At 34.8% G+C, this 17,720-nt stretch overlaps 1 protein-coding gene across 3 annotated transcripts in view; it reads right to left on the reverse strand.

Moving 5' to 3' along the window:
- Positions 1-570: 570 nt before the first annotated feature.
- The window catches only part of LOC140153296 (MAGUK p55 subfamily member 7-like), a 70,406-nt gene continuing 53,256 nt past the window's right edge, over positions 571-17,720 (reverse strand). For all 3 annotated transcript variants that reach the window (XM_072176011.1, XM_072176009.1, XM_072176010.1), the window contains 9 exons: positions 12,437-12,633; positions 10,969-11,051; positions 10,157-10,240; positions 9,808-9,894; positions 8,545-8,625; positions 7,609-7,811; positions 6,709-6,849; positions 1,565-6,128; positions 571-1,080 (listed from right to left, as the gene is read on the reverse strand). In XM_072176011.1, coding sequence (XP_072032112.1) covers positions 5,952-6,128; positions 6,709-6,849; positions 7,609-7,811; positions 8,545-8,625; positions 9,808-9,894; positions 10,157-10,240; positions 10,969-11,051; positions 12,437-12,633 — 1,053 coding nt within the window. In that variant the 3' untranslated portion in view covers positions 571-1,080; positions 1,565-5,951. The remainder of the gene's footprint in view (positions 1,081-1,564; positions 6,129-6,708; positions 6,850-7,608; positions 7,812-8,544; positions 8,626-9,807; positions 9,895-10,156; positions 10,241-10,968; positions 11,052-12,436; positions 12,634-17,720) is intronic.

Genomic DNA, 17,720 nt, shown 5'->3' on the forward strand with positions numbered 1-17,720 from the left:
ATCCCACCCAGTTCCAGGACAATAGGCATGAGATGCCATGTAGGAGAAATAATAGAAAGACTCATTGGGAAAATGCACCTGTTGTTTTATGTTTGTGGTTTGGGTTAAGATGTGTTTAGGGTTTTAAAGCTTGAACATGGATCAAGGGATATTTTTTAATTCTTCTCACCCAGGGATTTGGGAAAGTAATAGAATCTATCCATGCTGTATCGCACATCCCATTTTCAAAATGCAAGACACCATTTTGAGCCAAGAGAAATGGTCACTGGGTGAAAAACCCTCTTATATATATAATTCCAAAGGTCAAATGTAAATGTAACAAGTATGCCCCAGTTACATCAACCTTATATGTAACCGGCATTTTCTTCCCGAGTTAAATATAAGGTTTTGCATTTGATCTTTGTAATTACATAAAGGTGTTTCCGATATGTTCAGCACGGACTGAATTCCCTTGAAATTGGTGCATCCATATGAATAACTGAAACCTTGAATGCATCTCTTGGGCTTTAATTATTCAAACACATAAAACACAGCAGTGTAACACACAACAAAATGACTATTCATATCAGGTTATTACAATGACTTTGTTAATGGTTTATTTGTGGCAAGTCAATCACACATGATATAGCATCTAAGAATGATGCTAACACAAGCAAACAGCACAATGAATCAGTTGCAATACACAAATGCTGACTGGCTGGCTGATGAAAAAGGCAGGGCTACAGTCAGTAGAAATATAAGGCACAATGATAGTAAACCAGCTTGTGTAAAAATTTGATTTCATACATTTGGCTCAACAAGTAAGGCTTTGTGCAACTTCTATCTTAATTTACATGATAGGGTGCTTGATAGTGGTATTTTCTCTAATATTAGATATATTTTGATTGGTATCTGTTACCGACTTCACATAAATTTAACTGATTTTGTATAAAAATAAGAGTTTGAAAATCAAAATAAACTAAGCTGGTGATTTGTGGCACATAAATTTTGTATTATTACAATTTGAAATATACACGGACAGTACACATAGAGATGATCAAGTATGGGTGTATCCTGGGTGTAAGATATTCATGAGTTTGACTAGTGGTTAAATAACACTAATTATGTATTACACAGGTTTCAATGGGAAAATGGCTAATTTCGGGTGGAATTTTCTCATATTCAGAACTCTCACAGTTCAATGCCACTAATATCAGGTGAAAATATAAGATTTAGATGCCAAATGATCATAGGTTGACCTGAGACTTTTCTTGTTTTAACACACTGAACCGTAAACCCCTTAAAATGACAGTGCACCCTCAAAGCTGAAAGTTACAATATGGTAGGGCGAATATTTACTAAAAACTGAAGCCGTGCGTATGAATTTTGGTACTATTACAACAAAAATGTCATATAATGAGAGAAAATGTATCATTTTGAAGCATGAAACTCTAAAAAGTACTTGTTTGGCTATATAACTTGATCAATTTCATCAATTTTAATGCAGTCTTTTCGAATGCCATGAAAACAAATAGTTACTCATCGTATTTCAATGTATCGCCCAGGCGTATTAGTGGTATTTAACCTAGTGTAAAGGAATAAAGCTGCATTATAATCTGTCAACAGAAGATTTCTGTGATAGGCTAATTATGTGTAATTTTACACCTAGTATAAACCCAAATATGACAGTCCACCACAAATTAAGAGTAGCAAATTTAAGTGATATAGATTTAAACATGACTGTGCTGGGGCCTGTAGCAACAATCATCAGAAAAATTACTTATTATAGAATAGGTCAACATTCTTTATTTCTTCAGGAATGGAAGAATAATTGGTAGCAAAATCTCTTTGCAAAATTTTACCACTGTACTGTAATTATACATTCTTATGTATTTTTGATAATATTAGTTTTTAATAATGGTTATAACCTCACATTACACCAAAAAATGTAATTATTAAAGATACGACTTAAAAGGGCATTTCGTGATCCACAGCATCATCCCCACTTTTCTCAAAAAAAAGATGAGATTTTCACTGGAAACCTCTGGCTAAATAATGTTATGTTCAAAATATTTCTTGCAGATTAATTCGTTTAGCAAAGATATCATGAAATTTGTTCTGGTATACCAGAACGAAATTACAACACATTGTCTATGGAGCAGTGTAATTCACATAATAATGCATAACTTGCAAACGCAAAATCAGAATCAACTGACATTTTGGGAATAAGCTTTTTTCGTTGATATTTACTGAAAAATGTCATAAAAAGAGGATGCCAGGATCATGAAATACTCCTTTAATTATAGCCCAAACTGTGTGGTAAGTAGCATCTATTTGCGTTCAAAACTGACATGCAGATAACACACACACTGCAACATTAAGTATACTTTTAACCTTGACTACACCTTTCTCTGCTACTTAACCCAATGTTTAATACATGAAACAAACATTAGATCAATAATGTAGACAACTATAGACATTTCAGTGTACTTTCACACATTCATAACATGATATTAAGAAATTATTTTCAATTTTTAAAAATATATGAGTGAAAAATTCAGCACTTCGAAAAGTGGGAAAAATTTGGCTTTCCTCTGCCTTACAATTTTACATTTAAAACTTTCATTCCCAAGTTTGTTTTTTCCAAGTCTGTTTCCTCACCATGAATGACAAGCCAATATGACAAATTAAAGGCTACCATATAGTCCGACGTTTTTACGGGTGTTTTTCTGTTGCAACTTTCTTGTTGACTTTCAGTTCTTCCCGCTCAAATGCTTAGTTTTGTTCCAGGCTTTACTCTCCTCATCACCTTCTGCAGTGGGAGATGCTGTGTAAAATATTTCTCGCTTCAAAAAAGATGTGGCCAGCAAATTAGCTGCTGGAGCTATCAAATCGAACAACATCACAACAAGACGTTGGACTAGAAGGTAGCCTTAACACATGGGTTTTATATTAAGTCCTTGCTCTCTCTCTCTATTTATTTCTTACCCAGTTTTATGTCACAGGCAGAACACCAATGACTTTCTATTTGAGAAACACAAGTTTCTGGATTTTTATATATTTTGCCATTTAGTAACAAAATGATGTTTTTGCATGTTAACTCAACAAATGATAAATTAATTTGTAATTGTTATATATTTTAGCATCTACACCTAATAAATACATTCTAGTTGATTAGTGTTAGTAATCAACATGTTATACATAATATTGCAACAATAATGAGCTTCACTTCTACTTCAAGCAGCAGTCAAAAAAGTAACACACCAGCTCAAACCTACATACTACCCTTGTTATGGCACATCCTCAAATGGGTCAAAATGGCCAGGCCTATTCAAATTTTTGTTCTAATGCTAATAGGTTGGAAATTGTTTCAAAAACAATGAGGAATTGGGACTATGATGCTGTCACATATGACCGCTGAAACACTCAAGGGAGAGAGAGTCATTACCTGCTCAATTCTCTGAGGTAAATCATGAGTCAGTGAAATGGCAATGGTTTAATCTCTTGACCGGAATTGATTCCTCATGGTTCTGAATTTTTGTTATTTCCTTCACTTAGTATATTATGCCAGTTTACTCAAGTTTGTTTACGTGTTTACACTGTTATTTCAACATTTTCAAATTTAAAATCTTCTTTTTAAACCTTGTCATTCAAAACTTTGGATGTAAAGAGTCAGAGATGATCCAAACATCCAATGATGCTTCACCATTAGCAAAGACCCAAGTACCACTTTGGACTGAATATCTGCAAAAAAAAATGCATCAAAAGATTTGGGATGCTAGTAGATGTGAATGACCTTTATTAGTTAGCACATTGCTAGGGCTTAGGCTTGTGCAAGAACGTGGTGAACTCTGAACACAAAGTGGACACAGCTCTGTACATGTCAGCCCTTTGTTCAACCTATTTGAGGATGTCACCCCTGTTCACTACTTATTACTTCACTAGGTATGTATATTATACAGAGCCAAACCTAATACTGTTGTAAAAGTTTGAAACAAAATAATACATATACATTTTCCCATAAAAAGCTTTCTTAAGAAGTTAGTTTTTATTTTGAATTATGAAAATCATTTTCTACAATCCTGGTTAGGTCATTATCAAAAAGAATATATACAACATCCAATAGAATTTGCTACTTACAATTTTTCTACATTTCAATTTCCCTTCAATCCTCTCTTCATATTTTATCTGCTTCCTTGGCAACAATGTTTTATTATTACCAACTCCTAATATACAATAATAATGCAGATATAATCACACCAGTCACTACAAAATCATATGCCATGATAACTTTTTTGAATAGAACAAGAGAATTTACTGTTTGTACCCGACAAATATATTTAAATTTTTCATTTTTAGTGGAGAAAATCAGCCGATTTGGTAATTCAGAACAGAGTGCATTGTGGTTAAAATATCGGAAGCGATACAATAACAACCATCCCATATTCAGCCATGGGAATGAACTTTGTCCGATTCAAAATACCTGTGATTATTTAATTTTCATTTACAACACTTAACACTTCTAATGTAGGTTAAAACCATCTTAGTTTGTTATGTGGGACCAGTCAGACCCAACAATTGGTAAAAAATATATACATTTAATTTAAGTACAAAGTTCATATCCATGGAAATACTGTGTGAATATCCCCTCAGATTTTACCCATAATGCACTCTGTTCTGAATTACAAAACTCCCTTACTGCAGTGCACTGAAAAAGGATTTATATTTCCTTATATCTGTAGTACCAAGATATCATATCAGAGTATTCCACTACATGACGATAAACTTGAGTTGCAAATAACAAAGTGACACTAGTTGTTCTAAGCTCAAATGCAGCATTTCCATTTCTAAATGTGCACATTTTCATAGGCGTATGCATAAAAACTACTTCATATAGTACTTATAATATACACCAATCATTAAGCTTATGCTTTGCTTGCTTTGCTATGCTATGCCATACTTTTCAATCTAGCACATTTACTTAAAATCAAAGATTATCTTTCAAAATACAATTTCCTTTTTGCCTTTTACACAATTTCCCATAGCTGGTCTGGGACACAATTCAGTCCAATATTAATTGGAACTTTAAAATTACGAGTCAACTATTAGTCTTATGCCGTAGTTTGTAAATACTGAAAGTTAATACCTAGAAATTGCTGTGAAATACTTCAAACCATAGATTAAAGAAGTACAGACAGCGCCCCAAAAGGAAAAGTCCCTAAGGGACTAAATCAAAACTCGTCCGGCGGCCAACCGCCGGTTCCATCCGGTTGCTTTTGTTCTAAACAATGGAAACCGGACAAAACCACCCGGAACTGGTGGTTGACCGCCAGTCGAGTTTTGATTACATCCCCAAGCTTTGTATGCAATGAGAATTCTCGCATATTAATGAGGGCTGATTGTGTTCTATTGCCCATGTCTAACACTTACTTTGAGTGCCTTTGCATTGATGCAAAAGATGTCAAGTCTGTGCTTTTAAGAATATGTGGTAAGTTGCAGAGTGAGAGTAGCATTTTTGTGCCTTGCACTTCATAAAATTAATAGCCCTCATTAACAGATAATGCTATTTGGTGCACAGTCTGTTTATTATTAGTCTATGATTCATTAAAACTTGCTAAAACTAACAACAATTTGTTTATCCAGGCAGTAAGTTCATGCAGCAGCATTGCTCTGTAACTCAACCATCTGAGACTCACATGACTGAAATATAGACTTATATGACAGCCACATGTCTCAACTATGCCACTGGTTTTGTTCACATAGGCTTTCAGTGATATTGAACAAAAAGATGACATTTCTGTCAGTTCAAATTGTCTGGCTATCTTTTTTGCCTGTTTTCAACCTAAACTTGACAAATAAATCAAGTGTTGGTCTCAATATCAAGGTGTATTAAAGGCAACAAATTGTTCTAGCCTAATTACGAGTTGTAATTCCAATTCATCCCATAGGCAGGTAACAGGCACTATAATAGTCTATCTAAACCAGGCACTCGGTACCCACATAGGATCCTTCTCGAGGTGCTCAGCAACCTTATGTATTTCTGTGTAGGCACTCTGTAGGTAGTCATTGACAATGACGTGATCAAAGTAATGCTTGTATGCCATCTCCATACGTACACCATAGTGTATCATGTCAACCAGTTCTTCCTCCTGCACAAGGAAAAGGAAATAAATATGTAACTTATTAGAAACAACCATCTTCACCACATGCCAACTCAAAATTGTAATGTTCTTGAATTTTAAACCACTATGTGACTAATAAGCGTGATTTCTAAATAGTACTATATGCATGAATTCTGATTGTGCTAAAAAAACTTTCCAGTGTGCTTTCCAATGGTCAAATTAATAACCGTGCCTGATAATGCTATGCATTCATCACAGGTGTGCCCAGCTTCAATAACGCTAACTTATAAGTATGAAACATGAAGTCAACTTAAGTTTTTAGCCAAGCATATCTACTGCACCCTTATTGCCACTGTCAATCTCCTTTCAGAGAGACCAATTTCATATCACTTGAAGAATAGGATATTGGTTGTTTATTTTTTATGATAACCAATTGGTGCTAAAATGTGATCGACATTACCATTTGTTGAACAGACACTTAAAAGGAGACCAACATGCAGAAGATTGTGCAGTGACTTTGGCAACAGTCCACTATGCAAATGCCCTCTCAGCACACATGCCCATCCTTGCTACAAACCAATGTAATATAAATGACCTTAATACTTACAGAGAAATCCCTCTGAGGGTGTTTATCCATTGTAAATTTGGCTTTGGATTGCAGTCTTGTTTCCCTGAGTGTCTCTAATGGTGGTGGTTTGATGTAGATTACAAATGGCTTGACATCGGAGTTCTTCAATACTTTTAAGGCCTGTCAAAATACAAGATCACCTCTGATAAGATTACTTTCATTTGTACTCTCTTAATTAAGCTAAGATTTGCAACAGAGTTTTTTGTCTATTTTCTGAAAATCTCTTACAGTAATGGGAAATACCACACTTTTGGTGGTCTAGGAGCTTCTAGGTGGGAAACTGTAATGCTGACAGGGGTGTGAGAGGCCACACACCAAAAAGAGGAAAATTCCTAAAAAATACCACTGAAAAACAGTGCAAATCAGGGTAAAACACCAAATTTGGGTTGAAAATAAAAAAACGCATGAATTTTGGCTAAAAAAGGAGGAAATTGGCTGAAAAGAGGAACTCTTACACCCCTGAATTAAGTATTATACTCAAAACTGTTCCATTTCATAATGAGCACTGCAAACATTGACAACTGGATCTTGCCATTTCATTACTTTCAACTCAACAATAATTTCCTGAAAAGTATCCCTATTCCCCAGAAAAATTTCCTGAAAAATTAAATCATTGCATGCTGCCATAAAATGAATACCAACTTTGATGAATCTATGCAAGTAAAAGACCAGCACAACAGTCTTGTTTTAAAAGCTACTTATTGCAAAGACCAGAAACTAAGATTGGTGTTTACAATGCAATACTTTTTATGACCATATTGCTTCATATTGCTTCATTAGTTCTAAGCAAAGGAAATCTTTCTGCTGACTTTCTTTCCAATTAACTTGTATACAACATAGACAAACAAACAAACAAACACAAACAAGTTGTCTTCGTACCTGTGGATGTAGAGTGAGTAGACACACTTTCCCATTATTGATGACAGATCGGACTGATTCTACACTTGTTCCATATAAATTGCCTTTGTATTCCCCGTATTCCAGTAGGCGGTTGTGGTTGATGTTTAATTCCATGATTTCACGGCTTACAAAATGGTACTCTTTTCCATCTTCTTCTATCCATTTCTTTGTTCTGGAAGTATCTAGAAACGCATATTTGACAAAAATATTTAACATGTGTTTGCAGCTAGTCATCACTAATAATGATGCTATTTCAAAAAGGAATCTTCAGGCTGTATCAAAATGTTTGATACCTACCACTTTCGATGATTATGGAAAACCCTAACTGCTTCTTCCCAATACAACATTGGATCATCTTGAAATGACCAGAATTTATAGTTTTATGACCTTTTATAATATGAATCTACAAATTATGTAGATCTTATGTTGCATTTTGGATGTGTAGTCTTGTCTATAATCATTAGAAAACTAATGAGTACCAATCATTTTGATACAGCCTGTATATGGAAATATCCAAAACTTGAACCAAAAGGTCCACTTTTAAGAATTTAAACTACATCAGGACATTATGTGTGTGGGGGTGTGTGTGTGGGGGAGGTGTTACAGCCACTCTATAGTTATTTAAAAATAACACTGTATACACACACAACTCTCAGGAGCAACTTGAAGCTTCACAACTCCAGACATGTTCAACACACAAAAAGAGTGTCCTATCATTACTGATATTACTACAATAAAATTCAAAATGATAGATATATGAGTATTCCTGCTTTGTTCTATATACACTAACTTAAAAACAAATAGGACAATTTTTGGGCAATTACACAACTTTGGGCACAGTAACAAAAGCCCCAAATAAATCCATCCTATTTGTTTCTGATCAAACTATATTCTGTGAGGTTATGGGGTACTTACGTGGTATGGCACTAGCAAAATGTGTTGGATCGCTAGCAACGAGTCGTCTCTTGAGTTCATTTCTACCAACACCTGGTGGACCTGTAACCAGCAAAATTGAAACAATTACATCCATCTCATACAAAAATGATTGCAAAAACAGAATCATCAACAATGCTCAGGTATCAATAAGATAGATACATAATTTCTTTTTATATATACTAGATTATAATGGGCTATTGCAGTTGAAATCCACACATCATTTTATGGAAGAAATGACCTTAAGGGATGGGGTATGAACGTTTGGACAGTATTTATTGTGGGACATTAGAGCACATCAGACATATCAATTGCATTCTGAATCTGAAGAATGTCATTCTGATATCAAATAATTTTGATTTTTGAAATTAGCAATGTAATACACATTTTATGGCAAATCATTAAAATTGATATTTTGATATTTAACAGTACTCAAAGTAAACTTTATAAATCTGATGATTTATACTTATTTGTATGTAGGTGGGATGAAATGTAAAGGATAAATTAAACATTATGTCCTATTGTATTTAAGATATGTATATTTCCCCCCAAAACACCAAAATAAATTAGGTCTTTTTGGGAAAAAAATCCATATCTTCAATATGAAAGGTCAAAATTTTCAATTGATAAATCGGCTTTTCCTCCCAGCTACATACACTTTAAGAATATATCATTAGATTTATAAAATTTACTCGAGGACTGCTATATATCAAAAATTTGAAAAAATATCAAATTTTTATAATTTGTCATAAAATTTGTATTATATCGTGAAAAAAAAAAAATGAAAATGATTTGATATCAGAAAGACATGCTTCGTATTCAAAATGCAATTCGATACGTCTGAGGTGCTCTCATGTCCATAGAAAATACTGTCGAAACGCTCATTCCAGATCCCTTAATCTCCTGGGTAGATTTCAAATGGAATCACCCATTCAGGTAATCCTATTTGAAATCCACACCACCTGTGTGAGAGATTAAGGTCATGTCTTCCACAGGGGGGGTATAGATTTCATCTGGAACAGCCTGATCAATCTTAATGATGTGGGGAAAATAGGCATTGGACCTCAACCATTAATCACAATAGGCACAGAGTTAACAAAAATATTATAACATATCCCTTCCTTGGGACCCAGTAGAACCACAGCATAGTGCACGGTTATTGAGCCCTCAATTGATAATAACACCTTTGTAAAATACAGGTTGCTGCCAATCCAAGTGAAACTCACTATACATTTTGTAGCTTACCTATTAAGACTATTGGTCTTGGTTTCCTGGGATCTGGGTACACTTTGATCACTTCTTCATATGTTACAATTTCTTGAGGATCAAATTCTGAAAAATGAAATAAAGCATGTCATGCTAGTTCTTGCCTCATGTGTGTGCAGATTTATAATGGAGAAGGGAATAAGAGAGAATGTGAATATTAAAGTGAGGGAAACTAGGAATTAGAAAAGGTTTGTAAGAAAATACATTGCCCATGAGATCACAAGTACTTATGGGAGTCAAATATTGGCATCATATTTAATGAATCTATATTTGCTCTCACTTTCACAAATGATAGTTGTATTTGAAGTAAATCACTGTACAAACTCACCATCATTCTGTTTGGCATGGTACATGACTTTCTTGATTTTCCTTTTACTCATCCTTATGCTACTTCTTGTAGAAATTCTCAAGGCTATAGGAAAAACAAATAACAGTTAATAGGTTTAGTCTATTAAGGTATATACTTAAATGAGAATATGGAGCATGTGTAGACAACCCAAATTGTCACAATTATGATGAGGCAAAGGCTGGGAATAAATGACATGCGCATCCCAATTATTGGGCTATTCCAGTTAGAATCCACACACCCCCTGTCAAAGATTACATTGCCATCTCTATTGCAGTTGCACTTAATGATCAATCCAGCTGGAAAGTTTTCAAAGTTTAAGTTAAATTCCAGTTGAAAAATGTTGAAAGTTATAAAGGCCAGTTACATTTTGCACAATATGGCCTACAATTAGAAAAGTTTGTTTAGAATTCCAAAGTCTTCAACACATTTTCCACTTGTTACGGATGAAAATGTTTGATCTGGAATAATTTAAACTGTTGAATTTGGTTGGATTTCCAGAATATTCCTCAAGGGGGTATGGTTATAAGATGGAATAGCCTTTTATTGGTTCCCCTTGTCCCCAACTGACTAACTATACATAATACATTTGAGACTTGAGATGTTTGCCAGAACTTGACAACCAAAGACTACAGTTTGAACGCTTCAATCTGCAGATCATTATTTATTGCTAGTTATAATATAAATATGAGTCAAATAATCTCAAATATATGTGGTGATTGTTTCATCAAAATAAATATAAACAGGTAGTAGTAAAATCTGATGAAATGCCAATCACCTGACTCATTACTTACAATGTGTACTTCTTTTGAATGCTGGCACTGCAGACACATCCAGACTACTTGTTCTTGATGGCGGTCTCATTACTGCTTCTCGTCTGCAAAGAAACAAAAATAAGTCTTGAATTTAAAACAATTGTAAAGGTTGACTCACCCTGCTGTAGTTTCAAATAATAATAAAAGAAATCAAATTTCTGGATTAAATTTATATTGCAACCAATTCACAGGTTTTCATTATAGATGGAATCCAGAAATTTGACTAATTTATGTTAATATTTAGCATTCATTTATTGTATTGTTGTATATATTACCGTATAGGCACAACATCATTAATAATAAGTTCACTCAACCAATTTCAGACATGTTTTTGAAAATTTTACATATTAGCTTTGATGTTGTTTGTAATCCTCTAGTTCTTTGTTTTCTTTATACAAGACTTTATTTATTTCCTATGGGAAATCCACCATACATTTTATCACTGTATTACATAACCTCTTAATAATAATATGGGTATTACTTTTCATCAGAAATAAAGTCAGAGCTTTAATTTGATGAATGCAGGTGTTGATTTGTCATCTCTCTTTTACTGGAAGTCAAGGCGGTGATTACAACACATAACACGGTACCCATCTTAGTACCTTAACCACAAGCACACATTTCATTTCCTAAGACTTAATATTTTCCGCTTTTCTTAACAGTATGAAAACAACAACATGTGACACAACCACGCTGATAGAGTTGTTTGTTACTAATAAACTTGATTTTGAGATACAGCCAAATGAATTGTTCAATTTCTTTCCTATGTGATTGTTTTTAGCTTTAAAGATGACAAATTCTGGAACCACAACTGCAGCAAATTTTGACGAGGGTTTTGCAGTGTGCTCATCAGTGGGCAGGATTACTTGATTTGAAATCAAATTAGATTTGGTCACATTACTAGTTAACAAAGGTGTTTAACCCTGTCTACTGAAAGGAGGGTGGTGGCAAAAAGATTTCCTTTTGGGGTACTAAAATGCTCGCATTTACCATTATTTGGTTAGGTGTAGTTGTGAGGCCATCATTTGCACTAATTTGAACAAAAAGTGACTGACCTACCCCTTGCCCGAGTTAAGACCGGCCGTTAAATTTATGGGTAAGGGTATTGGTTGATCACATCCTGCAATTTGTAATGATTTGAATACAACCAAGTATTTTGTAAGATTTTTTGTAAAATCGGGTACAGATTTTTAAAATTCACATTGTAAAGTGAGTATGAGTGATAGAAAAAGTGAGGGAAACTCAAAGTCATTGCATATGCACTACAAACCACACACATCTGTTATATGCTAACCCTGCTACATTTATAAGTATAGTGAGGTTCTTGATTTGACAAAGTGTATTGGAAAATCCCGGAGTTGAGTACTGTCATTACAGAACACAACAGGTTCAAATGTCAACTTCATATACAACACAAGTTTAGGTACATATTTGAGTTTAAACATACCTTTCTTGGAGTTGTCTGCTTGGTATAAGTCCAGCTCTCATGCTCCTATCTCCATCCTTCCTTGCTTGCCACCAATTAGGGTCATCCTGGTTTACTATGTGTAGTATCTCTCCTCTCCTGAATGCTAGACCAGCCTCTGGACATGGTATAGTGGTGTCTTGTAGAGGATTGAAGTCAAAATGGGCCTTCACACGAATCTACAGAAAGAACAAATATATTTGTATTCAGAGGATAGCTCAAAATAATTCAGTAACAAAGAAGACAAATATGGTATCACAATGTTATAGTTTCATATTATTAATGAACAAGGTCTCGACATCTTGACAGAGATTCCATGGACTATGTTGAAACTTTAGCATACAAAGATGGACCATGTTGAAATTTTAACATACAGAAAAGGACTATGTTGAAACTTTAACATACAAAGATGGACCATGTTGAAATTTTAACATACAGAAAAGGATGTTGAAACTTTAACATACAAAGAAGGACTATGTTGAAACTTTAACATACAAAGATTGACTATGTTGACACTTTAGCATACAGATATGGACTGTATTGAAACTCTGACATACAAAGATGGACTATGTTAAAACTTTAGCATACAGATATGGACTATGTTGAAATTTTAACATACAAAGATGGACTATGTTGAAACTTAAACATACAAAGATGGACTATGTTAAAACTTTAACATACAAATATGGACTATGTTGGAACTTTTAACATACAAAGATGGACTATGTTGGAAATTAAGCATACAAATATGGACTATGTTGAAACTTTAACATACAAAGATGGACTATGTTGAAACTTCAGCATACAAATATGGACAATGTTGCAACTTTAGCATACAAATATGCACAATGCTGATCATGCAATGATATATTAATCAAAACATGCTGAATATATCACATACTGATTGAAATGAAGGCTTATCAGAGTAGTGGTTATCATACTTATTCTGACATTAGGATTACAGAGTCCTAAATATCAAGTTCATACATACTTATCCTCTGGAAAAATATTTTATGACACAATCCTACAGAAATGTACTCATAGAGTGCTTTACCACTAAGTTCACTAAAATGAAGATGGTTTACATTAGAGTACAGCAATTCATTAACTACTATACAATTTGTGTTTTCTTTTAGTCACCCAATGTGTTTACATTGAGCTACACCAGCATCAAATCCAGGAAGTACTTGGTGGACTATTTAAGGGCAGTAAAGAACTCCTTTTCAAATATCAGTGAGCATTACCCACTTTTAAGTTTCCACCCTCACCCTAACTACATAATAGCAATCATAATATTAGGCACTATCTGATCCAACCAGGCCATAGACAGCAATTGTGTAACAGCGACACACACAAAATAGGGCGGGGGAGGGAGACAGAATGGAATTATAAAAGTTTACATAACTTTGAACCTAAATATGTTAGGGTGGGGATATAAAAGTTTCAGCAATCAGTGGCGTGTCCAGGAGGGTGCTTTGGGGGCTGAAGTCCCAGCACTTTGTTAAAAATCATGTAAAATCAGCTGTTTTTGGTGATTTTAGCCATTAAGCCCCCGCATAACCCTGAAAACCCCTCTGAGCCCCCGCAGGAACAGATCCTGGACACGCCGGTGGCAATAGTACACTTTGTTACTGGCCAGGGATGGGAGAGGCCACATATCAAAAATGAGTAAAATTACTAAGCTGAAAAACAGCATAAAATCCAGGTAAAAACACCAAATAGCTGCAAATTAAAAAAAAGTGCGGAAATTATGGCAATAAAAAAGAGGAAATCAGCTGAAAAGAGAAACACTCACACCCCTGTGTAACTGGGTATGTTGATGATTTAATAATGTCAAAATTACCTAATTTGGCCCAGGTGAATCAGATCATGTCACATGTATTTTGAAAAATGTTTGCCCACACCAATTGTCATATGTTAAAAATCAGTACTTCCAATTTCATAATTGTCCAAACAACTGGAGCTCATTTGTAAAAAGGTAGTGTACAGGTTTTACGATCATGATTATAGGTAATCAAAATTGACATTTCCTTGGGCTCCATCCTTCCTGGGATACCAAACATTACATTTTGGAGCCCAACACTAAAATGCACACAGATGCTCTTCCTTGGTAAGTTGATGTGACTTTAAGTTCAATAAGAGACTCATGTAAACTCATGAAATAGGTTTTGACAAATTTGGATCAGGTCTCAAGCAAGTGTTTCAGAAGTATACCTGTTCCCAAATTAATAAAGCCCCTTTTATACTAAAATTTACATTCTCCCATGAATTTCAGAGACATTTTACCACTCGAAAAACACATATGTCCATTTTGCACCAATGACCAAATGTCCCAAACAAATAAATAACTAAACCTGATGCTGCCACTCCACTGATTGGGGTACTTCCAGGGGATCAGGTTTAATCAAGAGACCCTGGGATGGTTTGTAACCTAATAGTATTGAAGATTTTATTCAATTAAATATATGTTTGAAGTGTCCTAGGTAGATCCGGAAATAAATTATGATGATATAATTCTTGATAATAAATGAAAGGAATTTTATACATTTATAGCATGCGTGTAAAACAATTGTCATCTAATTCTTTCATTTGTCAATAATACTGGAAACCCAATTCAGACACAGCTGGTGCATTCATTGCAATTTAATGTTGAATGTTACTAACAGGTTCTGGTGACATACCGATTATTGGTTATTTATTTCTTGTTGAAATATCAGCTAAAAGTAATTTGTACTGTAGTGTAATCATACAAAAATGTATTCACATAACAATTCATGAGCAATCAATCATCTCATGCATGGATGCTGAGAAGACATACACTTGCAGACCCCCACACATATGTGTATGCATCGGCAAATGCAGACAGCGATACATCACAAGTGACTTTTATCGCCTTAATACCGACACACACATTTGATTTTGATTTGCCTCATCGGTGAGAGTGAGTTAACCCTACAACAACCACTGTTCCTGTATGGCGATCATGGGTGTATCCTTGATTGACGCCGTTTACAAGTGCACCCTACCTAAATGGGAAGATACACCCGTACACAATTTCAGCCTGACTATACTTTACACCACATAAGAAAACAGTAAATAAATAAATAACATTTTGGATTTATATAGCGCCATTTTTCCAGGTCTTGAAGGATTGAAAGCGCAGTAATTTCGCTGCCATGGTGAATCATCACAATCAGATCACATCAACTAGGCCAGTTGCAGCCGCATCTGGCGCAGACCTATCCGCACTTAGATTGTAACATCCACCAATTATCTGTGCAGCTCCCCAAATTCCTTTAGGTGAAGGAAGTTTTTGATAACCAAACAACTAATCACCAATTTTTTAAAAGCAGAAGGAAACCATATATCCCGGAGAAAACCTGCGAGAGCGAGCATGGAATCAGGATAAACCAAATACACATACCGGGTACAGTCTAAGTTTATTCATTTATTTACCACATCAACGCCGGGGCTTGAACCCGGGACCTCAGTGGTGCAAGGCGAGGGAACCTCTGTGCCAACTCGCTCTCCCAAGTTGCTTTAGATATGAACCTTGTATTCTGCAGCAGCAGGTGTATCTACAGGTAATTCACAGTAGTCAATTACATACATTTGATTGGCTACCTACTCCAATTATCACATTAACTTAGGTAAACCATTAATTACTAAATTTCCCTCTGAACCATCTTGGCAACAACAACAACTATTAACACAAATACAAGAAATGAAGTTAGACATAACCCTAGTATTAAAAGGTCAAGATGTATATTAACAGGTAAATGTTTGGAAAGCAAATAGAAGGAAACCTATCAACCTGCTGCACAGGTTATTCAATTAGGACGTGTTAAACTTGCCGCTCTTATGGTTCACAAAAACTAATAGTTCACTCCAGGTTCACTGTTCCTTCCTTTCATTGACCATAAAATGGTGGCATTATGGACCAAAATGATCTCATCTCAACTGTGTAGTTTATTAACCTCCATTACACAATCAAAGCACAAACTTTGACCTCTGATTGTGGAGGATGAGTTTTTGTACCTAATGCATTCAATGGTCGTTTTATACATGTACAAGGATATTGAGGACAAAGAACTGTGCCTTAATAGATGAGCATGTTTGAGTTGCTTATTTTGGAGGCTTAGAAGGTGGAAATTTACAGACCGTACTGCTCTGTTGATAACAAATTTGAATGGTATGAAGGGTGATCCTGTGCTATCCTGTGCAGACATTTAAATAAATAATGCTTGGTTAAGATATTGTAGGATGTTGAATGAGTGAAAACAGTGATATCCAGAAATATGGACAACATGGATGCTAAGAATAGGTACAAAAACCTATGTTGTTTTTGACAAGTATTTTGAGCTACCACATTGACTGTTACTGAGTGTTACAAACGATAGCAAATTCACTCAAAATAAACATGAATAGAGAAATATGTAATTTTCATGATTTATGTGACAACAATTTTTGTATTCACATACTAACCCCAACATCCAGCCTGCTATTTACCTCAGAGGTAGGAAGGAAGGAAGGAAGGGAAAAGAGAAAAGTTGTTTTTCCTGACACAGTTTTGAACCAGCGACCCCTTGGGTGCCAACCACCACACCGGAGATAGTAAGCCACACATGTGACCATCGCCTGGCCAATGGTTTCGTGTGTATACATAGTTAAGATGTAGTTGCTTGTTTCTAAGATACAATGGGCCCATTCAAGTGTTAGATTTTGTTTTGATTTTGGTAATGTAAAACTCTGCTCTTGGTACCAGACAACATTGCTTTCACTTATTTAGCTTAAATACAATCTTGATCATCACTACCATAAAAGGTATATTACATGCTCATCATTCTGAGATTTTGAGAGAGCAGAGTTGCCAACCTAATTTGTATATATTTTATTATTTTGAAAGATTAACATTCAAATTATTACAACAATTTCCAAGAAAACTACTGAATTCACCTCAAGTTAGTCATTAAAGTGTACTTCAACAATAGACAAATGCATGACCTTCTCTAAACCTTACTTAATTGACCAATGAAATGATTTCAATTATCATATAAACCATCATTACATAGCATCACTTTATAACCAATAAAAGATGTTCATTATGACTTCCTCCGAGTAAATCCCCAAAGCACTATTCACTCAATAAACTGACAACGTTGCATACAAATCAAATTATATGTTATATAGATGTGACCTTTCATTGTACTCTCCCAATTACTAGCCAAAGAAACTATCTTCTAAAACTTAAAACTTGCCCTCAAAG

The sequence above is a fragment of the Amphiura filiformis genome, chromosome 5 (genome assembly GCF_039555335.1).
Source record: "Amphiura filiformis chromosome 5, Afil_fr2py, whole genome shotgun sequence".
NCBI classification, from domain to species: Eukaryota; Metazoa; Echinodermata; class Ophiuroidea; order Amphilepidida; family Amphiuridae; genus Amphiura; species Amphiura filiformis.